We start from the raw sequence: 10,973 nt of genomic DNA, 5'->3' as shown, positions 1-10,973 counted from the left end.
CAGTTCTGGTCTCCATATACCTTGGTTAGACCACACTTGGAGCACTGTGCACAGTTCTGGTCTCCATATACCTTGGTTAGACCACACTTGGAGCACTGTGCACAGTTCTGGTCTCCATATACCTTGGTTAGACCACACTTGGAGCACTGTGCACAGTTCTGGTCTCCATATACCTTGGTTAGACCACACTTGGAGCACTGTGCACAGTTCTGGTCTCCATACACCTTGGTTAGACCACACTTGGAGCACTGTGCACAGTTCTGGTCTCCATATACCTTGGTTAGACCACACTTGGAGCACTGTGCACAGTTCTGGTCTCCATATACCTTGGTTAGACCACACTTGGAGCAATGTGCACAGTTCTGGTCTCCGATATACCTTGGTTAGACCACACTTGGAGCACTGTGCACAGTTCTGGTCTCCATATACCTTGGTTAGACCACACTTGGAGCACTGTGCACAGTTCTGGGCTCCGTATACCTTGGTTAGACCACACTTGGAGCACTGTGCACAGTTCTGGTCTCCGTATACCTTGGTTAGACCTCACTTGGAGCACTGTGCACAGTTCTGGTCTCCATATACCTTGGTTAGACCCCACTTGGAGCACTGTGCACAGTTCTGGTCTCCGTATACCTTGGTTAGACCTCACTTGGAGCACTGTGCGCAGTTCTGGTCTCCATATACCTTGGTTAGACCACACTTGGAGCACTGTGCACAGTTCTGGTCTCCGTATACCTTGGTTAGACCACACTTGGAGCACTGTGCACAGTTCTGGTCTCCATATACCTTGGTTAGACCACACTTGGAGCAATGTGCACAGTTCTGGTCTCCATATACCTTGGTTAGACCACACTTGGAGCACTGTGCACAGTTCTGGTCTCCGTATACCTTGGTTAGACCACACTTGGAGCACTGTGCACAGTTCTGGTCTCCGTATACCTTGGTTAGACCACACTTGGAGCACTGTGCACAGTTCTGGTCTCCGTATACCTTGGTTAGACCACACTTGGAGCACTGTGCACAGTTCTGGTCTCCATATACCTTGGTTAGACCACACTTGGAGCACTGTGCACAGTTCTGGTCTCCATATACCTTGGTTAGAGCACACTTGCAGCACTGTGCGCAGTTCTGGTCTCCATATACCTTGGTTAGACCACACTTGGAGCACTGTGCGCAGTTCTGGTCTCCATATACCTTGGTTAGACCACACTTGGAGCACTGTGCACAGTTCTGGTCTCCATATACCTTGGTTAGACCGCACTTGGAGCATTGTGCACAGTTCTGGTCTCCATATACCTTGGTTAGACCACACTTGGAGCACTGTGTGCAGTTCTGGTCTCCATATACCTTGGTTAGACCACACTTGGAGCACCGTGCACAGTTCTGGTCTCCATATACCTTGGTTAGACCACACTTGGAGCACCGTGCACAGTTCTGGTCTCCACATACCTTGGTTAGACCACACTTGGAGCACTGAGCGCAGTTCTGGTCTCCATATACCTTGGTTAGACCACACTTGGAGCACTGTGTGCAGTTTTGGTCTCCATATACCTTGCTTAGACCACACTTGGAGCGCTGTGCACAGTTCTGGTCTCCATATACCTTGGTTATACCACACTTGGAGCACTGGGTCATTGTAGGGGCTGGAGGAGGTTACAGAGATAGGGAGGGTTGTACGGGCTGGCGGAGGTTACAGAGATAGGGAGAGTTGTAGGGGCTGGAGGAGGTTACAGAGATAGGGAGGGTTGTAGGGGCTGGAAGAGATTACAAGAGATAGGAAGGGGTGTAGGGGCTGGAGGAGGTTACAGAGATAGGGAGGGTTTTAGGGGCTGGAGGAGGTTACAGAGATAGGGAGGGTTTTAGGGGCTGGAGGAGGTTACAGAGATAGGGAGGGTTGTAGGTGCTGGAGGAGATTACAGAGATAGGGAGGGTTGTAGGGGCTGGAGGAGGTTACAGAGATAAGGAGGGTTGTAGGGGCTGGAGGAGGTTAGAGTGACAGGGAGTGTTGTAGGGGCTGGAGGAGGTTCCAGAGATAGGGAGGGGTGTAGGGGATGGAGGAGGTTACAGAGATAGGGAGGTGTGTAGGGGCTGGAGGAGGTTACAGAGATAGGGAGGGTTGTAGGGGCTGGAGGAGGTAACAAGTCATATTCTACCTAATTCTCTCACACACACACTCACACACGGGACTCCTTACTTCTGTCATAGACGGTGAGGTGTACATCTGATGAGGTGCCCACAACATCAGGGGGGTTCTTAACATCGCAGGTGAATGTTCCGTTGTCAATGTAGTCCAGGTTACGAATCACAATGGACCCATCACTCTTAGAGATATCTCCAACCCATTCAACTCGCCCCCTGAACTGCCCCCACTTCTCAATATAAGGAATTCCATTTCCGTAGTGGAAGATCTGAAATAATCGAGAAGGACCCAAAAATATTATATTAACACAATCCTCTACAATGTAAAGCTCCCTCCACACTGTCCCATCAAACACTCCCAGGGCAGGTACAGCACGGGTTAGATACAGAGTAAAGCTCCCTGTACACTGCCCCGTCAAACACTCCCAGGGCAGGGACAGCACGGGGTTAGATACAGAGTAAAGCTCCCTCTACACTGTCCCATCAAACACTCCCAGGGCAGGTACAGCACGGGGTTAGATACAGAGTAAAGCTCCCTCTACACTGTCCCATCAAACACTCCCAGGGCAGGTACAGCACGGGGTTAGATACAGAGTAAAGCTCCCTCTACACTGTCCCGTCAAACACTCCCAGGGCAGGTACAGCACGGGGTTAGATACAGAGTAAAGCTCCCTCTACACTGTCCCGTCAAACACTCCCAGGGCAGGTACAGCACGGGGTTAGATACAGAGTAAAGCTCCCTCTACACTGTCCCATCAAACACTCCCAGGGCAGGTACAGCACGGGGTTAGATACAGAGTAAAGCTCCCTCTACACTGTCCCATCAAACACGCCCAGGGCAGGTACAGCACGGAGTTAGATACAGAGTAAAGCTCCCCTGGTCTGGGTTTGAGAGATCCCAGAGGGTGAAATGTCAGTCTGTGAGCCCCGCACCCTCTCTTGTTCCTTTTCGGTCGGTTCAGTTTTAGTTCTGTGAGACAGCAGGATCCGACTTTCAATCCTCCCCCGGTCTGAGTTGAGATGATTGATCCTCGGGGAATGCCTTCAGAGTGGGGGAGGGTCTGCACACCCACCCGGGTCTGGGGACGGGGGCGCGGATACGAATCAGCCACGGTTCCAGCGCGGTGAGGAAAAGACCGCAGCCGTGCGAAGCCCCGCAGTGTCGAATATCAACTCGCCGCCCAACCCCCAGCGATTTCCCTGACAACCGCGCCCCCCCGCTAATTGCTACAAGCACACGATCGGACGGTGGGTGCGCCGAGAGGAAGCACGGGTCGTATCCCACAGCCTGCGCCGCCGCCCTTAGTCGAATAGCCGCCAACCACTTTTCCTTACCGAGATAATCTCCCTGGAGTTGTCGGGACGAAACCGCCAGGACAGCGTGGTGAGGTCCGAGACGTATTCGTTCGACCAGAAGCCGCAGTACAGCGTGACGTCTGATCCGACCCGCTTGTGCAGGTTGTGATGTGTGGTGACCGAGATCCCTTGTGTGGGACACAGCACTGGCGGAGAGAGAGAGAGAGAGAGGGAGAGTCCTCCGTTAATGGCTGTATCTCAAATGTGAGGTTATTCACTTTGGTGTCAAAAACAGGAAGGCAGATTATTATCTGAACGGCAATAGATTGGGAAAATTGGAAGTGCAACGAGACCTGGGTGTCCTTGTGCACCAGTCGCTGAAGGTAAGCATGCAGGTGCAGCAGGCGGTTAAGAAGGCAAATGGTATGTTGGCCTTCGTAGCGAGAGGATTCGAGTACAGGAACAAGGATGTCTTGCTGCAGTTGTACAGGGCCTTGGTGAGACCACACCTTGAGTATTGTGTGCGGTTTTGGTCGCCTTATCTGAGGAAGGATGTTCTTGCCATGGAAGGAGTTCAGCGAAGATTCACTAGGCTGATACCTGGGATGGCAGGAATGACGTATGAGGAGAGATTGGGTCGATTGGGCTTATACTCGCTGGAGTTTAGAAGAATGAGAGGGGATCTCATTGAAACTTATAAAATTCTAACAGGACTAGACAGACTAGATGCAGGGAGGATGTTCCCGATGGTCGGGGAGTCCAGAACCAGGGGTCACAGTCTAAGGATAAGGGGTAAGCCATTTAGGACAGAGATGAGGAGGAATTTCTTCACCCAGAGAGTGGTGAACCTGTGGAATTCTCTACCACAGAAGGCAGTAGAGGCCAATTCATTAAATATATTCAAGAAGGAGTTGGATATATTTCTTAAGGCTAAAGGCATTAAGGGGTATGGGGAGAAAGCAGGGACCGGGTACTGAATTTGGATGATCAGCCATGATCGCATTGAATGGCGGAGCAGGCTCGAGGGGCCGAATGGCCAACTCCTGCTCCTATCTTCTATGTTTCTATTTTTCTATGTTTCAACATCAACAAGAACGTGCATTTATACAGCACCTTTATCATAATTCAACAACCACTTGCATTGGGAGCCTACTGTCAACAAGGGCAGACGTCGACGACGATGTCCAACACCGCCTTCAGTGTGCCAGCGCAGCCTTCGGTCGCCTGAGGAAGAGGGTGTTTGAAGACCAGGACCTCAAACCCGGCACTAAGCTCGTGGTCTACAGAGCAGCAGTGATACCCGCCCTGCTGTATGCCTCAGAGACATGGACCATGTACAGCAGGCACCTCAAAGCACTGGAGAGGTACCACCGACACTGCCTCTGCAAGATCCTGCAAATCCATTGGCAGGATAGGCGCACCAACGTCGGTGTTCTCGCTCAGGCCAACATCCCCAGCATCGAGGCTTTGACCACGCTCGATCAGCTCCAATGGATGGGTCACATTGTCCGCATGCCCGATACGAGACTCCCAAAACAAGCGCTCTACTCGGAGCTCCGGCACGGCAAGCGAGCCCCAGGTGGGCAGAGGAAACGCTTCAAGGACACCCTCAAAGCCTCCTTGGAAAAAGTGTAACATCCCCACCGACACCTGGGAATCCCTGGCCCAAGACCGCACAAAGTGGAGGAGAAGCATCCGGGAAGGCGCCGAACACCTCGAGTCTCTTCGCCGGGAGCAAGCGGGAAGGCAAGCGCAGGCAGCGCAAGGAGCGCATGTCAACCCAAGCACCCCACCCGCCCGCCCCTTCAACCACCGTCTGCCCCACCTGTGACAGAGACTGTAGGTCCCGCATTGGACTCATCAGTCACCTGAGAACTCATTGTTAGTGTGGAAGCACGTCACCCTCGGTTCCAAGGAACTGCCTAAAAGAAGAAGATATAGCACCTTTAACATAATACAACCTCCCAAGGTGCTTCACAGGAGCGATTATCAAACAGAATCTGACACGGAGCCACATCAGGAGATATTAGGGCAGGTGACCAAAAGCTGGGTCAAAGAGGGAGGTTTTAAGGAGCGTCTTAAATGAGGAGAGAGAGGCGGAGAGGTTTAGGGAGGGAATTCCAGAGCTCGGGGCCCAGGCAGCTGAAGGCACGGCCGCCAATGGTGGAGCGATGGAAATCGGGGGATGCTCAAGAGGCCAGAATTGGAGGAGCGCAGAGATCATTGAGGGTTGTAGGGGCTGGAGGAGGTTACAGAGATAGGGAGGGGTGTAGGGGCTGGAGGAGGATACAGAGATAGGGGGTGTAGGGGCTGGAGGAGGTTACAGAGATAGGGAGGGGTGTAGGGGCTGGAGGAGGTTACAGTGATAGGGAGGGTGTAGGGGCTGGAGGAGGTTACAGAGATAGGGAGTGGTGTAGGGGCTGGAGGAGGTTACAGAGATAGGGAGGGGTGTAGGGGCTGGAGGAGGTTACAGAGATAGGGAGGGTTGTAGGGGCTGGAGGAGGTTACAGAGATAGGGAGGGTTGTGGGGCCTGGAGGAGGTTACAGAGATAGGGAGGGGTGTAGGGGCTGGAGGAGGTTACAGAGATAGGGAGGGGTGTGGGGGCTGGAGGAGGTGACAGAGATAGGGAGGGTTGTAGGGGCTGGAGGAGGTTACAGAGATAGGGAGGGGTGTAGGGGCTGGAGGAGGTTACAGAGATAGGGAGGGGTGTGGAGGCTGGAGGAGGTGACAGAGATAGGGAGGGTTGTTGGGGCTGGAGGAGGTTACAGAGATAGGGAGGGGTGTAGGGGCTGGAGGAGGTTACAGAGATAGGGAGGGGTGTGGAGGCTGGAGGAGGTGACAGAGATAGGGAGGGTTGTTGGGGCTGGAGGAGGGTACAGAGATAGGGAGGTGTGTAGGGGCTGGAGAAGGTTACAGAGATAGGGAGGGGTGTAGGGGTTGGAGGAGGTTACAGAGATAGGGAGGAGTGTAGGGGCTGGAGGCAGTTACAGAGAAAGGGAGGGATGTAGGGGCTGGAGGGGGTTACAGAGATAGGGAGTGGTGTAGGGGCTGGAGGAGGTTACAGAGATAACAAACTGAGAAGAACCTTGACAAGGTACAGACTTAGCGAACATAGCCTAGCGATCGAAAAAGGCAGACACAGGCAGACCAGGCTGCCAAGAGAAGACAGGATATGCTCTCACTGCAGTCAGGGAGTAGTGGAGACAGAGATGCACTTCCTCACAGCCTGTGGAAAATATCAGGGCATCAGAGAGAATTTCTATCAAAAATTCTCACAAATATGCCCTGAATTCAGAAATCTGACTGACAACCAAAAACTCCCATTCCTACTGGGGGAGGAGAGAAGCTGTGTAACACTGGCGGCACACTATGTTACAGCTTGCCATGAACAGAGGGACAACCAGTGAACTAAGACAAGAGTATATATGGACGGGGCGAAGATATATTTATAAACTCAGGGATATACCTGTTTATACACTGTATGAATGGAACCGCGTTTATGTGTTCAACCATAAATGTATTTTGATGCTTTGGCAACATAAGATGTACCTTATCATGCCAATAAAGTGAATTGTATTGTATTGTATTGTATTGATAGGGAGGGGGAGCGAGGAGCCCATGGAGGGAGTTGAAAACAAGGATGAGAATTTTAAAATCGAGGTGTTGCAGGACCGGTAGCCAATGTGGGTCAGCGAGCACAGGGGGAGATGGGTGAACGGGACATGGGGCGAATTAGGACTCACGGCAGTAGAGCTTTGGAGGACCTCGAGGTTGCGGCGAATAGAATGTGGATGGCCAACGAGGAGACTGTTGCAATAGTCAAGTTGAGAGCGGACAAAGACAGGGATGAGAGAGAGACTCCCTCTTTAACAGGGGTGGGGGAATTTTGAGCTAGGAGCTCAGGGAACAGTGGACGTCTGTCAGATGCGGTGACGGCTGGTGATTGAATGTGGGTCGGTCGTGTCATTGGGTGTGGGGAGCCATTGTACCACAAACAATGCCTCCACTGTTGACGCGCGATTGTTTACCCGTCAACCAATAACAGGCGGCCTCTTCACGTCCTGCCTGTCCCTTGTACCAGCACACTCTTTGATCTTGAGTGACGTGCCAGCATTTCTCCACACCCCTTCCTCCCTCCCTCCATCAGCGAACCCCCTCTCCCAGACTGCCTTTGGAACCTAACCTGCCCAACCCCTCTCCTCCAATTCCCTCACCTTCAAACCCCCTCCCTACAATCCCCTTCCCTCCAATCCCGCTTCCCTCCAATCCCCTCCCCTCCATCTCTCTCTACACCGTCCCATCAAACACTCCCAGGGCAGGTACAGCACGGGGTTAGATACAGAGTAAAGCTCCCTCTACACTGTCCCGTCAAACACTCCCAGGGCAGGTACAGCACGGGTTAGATACAGAGTAAAGCTCCCTCTACACTGTCCCATGAAACACACCCAGGGCAGGTACAGCACGGGTTAGATACAGAGTAAAGCTCCCTCTACACTGTCCCATCAAACACTCCCAGGGCAGGTACAGCACGGGTTAGATACAGAGTAAAGCTCCCTCTACACTGTCCCATCAAACACTCCCAGGGCAGGTACAGCACGGGGTTAGATACAGAGTAAAGCTCCCTCTACACTGTCCCATCAAACACTCCCAGGGCAGGTACAGCACGTGTTAGATACAGAGTAAAGCTCCCTCTACACTGTCCCATCAAACACTCCCAGGGCAGGTACAGCACGGGTTAGATACAGAGTAAAGCTCCCTCTACACTGTCCCATCAAACACTCCCAGGGCAGGTACAGCACGGGTTAGATACAGAGTAAAGCTCCCTCTACACTGTCCCATCAAACACTCCCAGGGCAGGTACAGCACGGGTTAGATACAGAGTAAAGCTCCCTCTACACTGTCCCATCAAACACTCCCAGGGCAGGTACAGCATGGGTTAGATACAGAGTAAAGCTCCCTCTACACTGTCCCATCAAACACTCCCAGGGCAGGTACAGCATGGGTTCATAGAATCATAAAATGGTTACTGCACATAAGGGGGCCATTTGGCCCGTCGAGCACGTGCCGGCTCCCTGCAAGAGCACCTCAGCCAGTCCCACTCCCTCGCCCTTTCCCCGTAGCCCTGCAAATTGTTGTCCTTCAGTTACTTATTAAATTCCCTTTTGAAAGCCACAATTGAATCTGCCTCCACCACCCTATCAGGCCGTGCCTTCCAGATCCTAACCACTCGCTGCGTTAAAACGTTTTCCCTCATGTTGCCTTTGGTCCTTCTGCCAATCACCTTAAATCTGTGTCCTCTGGTTCTCGACCTTTCTGCCAATGCGAACAGTTTCTCTCTATCTGCTCTGCCTCGACCCTTCATGATTTTGAACATCTTGACCAAATCTCCGCTCAATCTTCTAAGTGCTCTAAGGAGATCAACCCCAGCTTCCCCAGTCTCTCCGTGTAACTGAAGTCCCTCATCCCTGGTACCATTCTGTTCAATCTCCCCTTAACCTTCTCTGCTCTAAGGAGAACAACCCCAGCTTCTCCAGTCTCTCTACGTAACTGAAGTCCCTCATCCCCGGTACCATTCTGGTCAATCTCCCCTTAACCTTCTCTGCTCTAAGGAGAACAACCCCAGCTTCTCCAGTCTCTCCACGTAACTGAAGTCCCTCATCCCTGGTACCATTCTGGTCAATCTCCCCCTTAACCTTCTCTGCTCCAAGGAGAACAACCCCAGATTCTCCAGTCTCTCCACGTCACTGAAGTCCCTCATCCCTGGTACCATTCTGGTCAATCTCCCCCTTAACCTTCTCTGCTCTAAGGAGAACAACCCCAGCTTCTCCAGTCTCTCCACGTAACTGAAGTCCCTCATCCCTGGTACCATTCTGGTCAATCTCCTCTTAACCTTCTCTGCTCTAAGGAGAACAACCCCAGCTTCTCCAGTCTCTCCACGTAACTGAAGTCCCTCATCCCTGGTACCATTCTGGTCAATCTCCCCCTTAACCTTCTCTGCTCCAAGGAGAACAACCCCAGCTTCTCCAGTCTCTCCACGTCACTGAAGTCCCTCATCCCTGGTACCATTCTGGTCAATCTCCCCCTTAACCTTCTCTGCTCTAAGGAGAACAACCCCAGCTTCTCCAGTCTCTCCACGTAACTGAAGTCCCTCATCCCTGGTACCATTCTGGTCAATCTCCTCTTAACCTTCTCTGCTCTAAGGAGAACAACCCCAGCTTCTCCAGTCTCTCCACGTAACTGAAGTCCTTTATCCCTGGGACCATTTGGGTCAATCTCCCCTTAACCTTCTCTGCTCTAAGGAGAACAACCCCAGCTTCTCCAGTCTCTCCACGTAACTGAAGTCCCTCATCCCTGGTACCATTCTGGTCAATCTCCCCTTAACCTTCTCTGCTCTAAGGAGAACAACCCCAGCTTCTCCAGTCTCTCCACGTAACTGAAGTCCTTTATCCCTGGTACCATTCTGGTCAATCTCCCCTTAACCTTCTCTGCTCCAAGGAGTACAACCCCAACTTCTCCAGTCTCTCCACATAACTGAAGTCCCTCATCCCTGGTACCATTCTGGTCAATCTCCCCTTAACCTTCTCTGCTCTAAGGAGAACAACCCCAGCTTCTCCAGTCTCTCCGTGTAACTGAAGTCCCTCATCCCTGGTACCATTCTGGTCAATCTCCCCCTTAACCTTCTCTGCTCTAAGAAGAACAATCCCAGCTTCTCCAGTCTCTCCACGTAACTGAAGTCCCTCATCCCTGGTACCATTCTGGTCAATCTCCTCTTAACCTTCCCTGCTCTAAGGAGAACAACCGCAGCTTCTCCAATCTCTCCACGTAACTGAAGTCCCTCATCCCTGGTACCATTCTGGTCAATCTCCCCCTTAACCTTCTCTGCTCTAAGAAGAACAACCCTAGCTTCTCCAGTCTCTCCACGTAACTAAAGTCCCTCATCCCTGGTACCATTCTGGTCAATCTCCTCTTAACCTTCCCTGCTCTAAGGAGAACAACCGCAGCTTCTCCAATCTCTCCACGTAACTGAAGTCCCTCATCCCTGGTACCATTCTGGTCAATCTCCTCTTAACCTTCTCTGCTCTAAGGAGAACAATCCCAGCTTCTCCAGTCTCTCCACGTAACTGAAGTCCCTCATCCCTGGTACCATTCTGGTCAATCTCCCCCTTAACCTTCTCTGCTCTAAGAAGAACAACCCTAGCTTCTCCAGTCTCTCCACGTAACTGAAGTCCCTCATCCCTGGTACCATTCTGGTCAATCTCCCCTTAACCTTCTCTGCTCTAAGGAGAACAACCCCAGCTTCTCCAGTCTCTCCACGTAACTGAAGTCCCTCATCCCCGGTACCATTCTGGTCAATCTCCCCTTAACCTTCTCTGCTCTAAGGAGAACAATCCCAGCTTCTCCAGCCTCTCCACGTAACTGAAGTCCCTCATCCCTGGTACCATTCTGGTCAATCTCCCCTTAACCTTCTCTGCTCTAAGGAGAACAACCCCAGCTTCTCCAGTCTCTCCACATAACTGAAGTCCCTCATCCCTGGTAC

General features: G+C 52.1%; 2 protein-coding genes across 4 annotated transcripts in view; one reads left to right on the top strand and one right to left on the bottom strand.

Annotated features, from left to right (window-relative positions):
* The window catches only part of LOC147087077 (myelin protein P0-like), a 110,447-nt gene that overhangs the window by 18,190 nt on the left and 81,284 nt on the right, over window positions 1–10,973 (top strand). The gene's annotated exons all lie outside the window — the stretch shown is intronic.
* LOC147087078 (myelin protein P0-like) overlaps window positions 2,160–10,973 on the bottom strand; it is an 80,713-nt gene continuing 71,899 nt past the window's right edge. For 2 of the 3 annotated variants that reach the window (XM_085978194.1, XM_085978191.1), the window contains one exon: window positions 3,550–3,641. Coding sequence is in view for 1 of the 3 variants with exons in the window: in XM_085978192.1 (XP_085834318.1) it covers window positions 2,175–2,408; window positions 3,475–3,641 (401 nt within the window). In the remaining 2 variants the exon portion in view is untranslated. Of the gene's footprint in view, window positions 2,409–3,474; window positions 3,642–10,973 lie in introns of those variants that run through there. The other variant, XM_085978192.1, reaches the window with a different exon arrangement.

Source organism: Somniosus microcephalus, unplaced genomic scaffold (genome assembly GCF_052327205.1).
Source record: "Somniosus microcephalus isolate GS21.2 unplaced genomic scaffold, FLI_Smic_1.0 unresolved_chr6, whole genome shotgun sequence".
Classification (NCBI taxonomy): Eukaryota; Metazoa; Chordata; class Chondrichthyes; order Squaliformes; family Somniosidae; genus Somniosus; species Somniosus microcephalus.
This window is presented reverse-complemented; position numbering and strand designations above follow the sequence as displayed.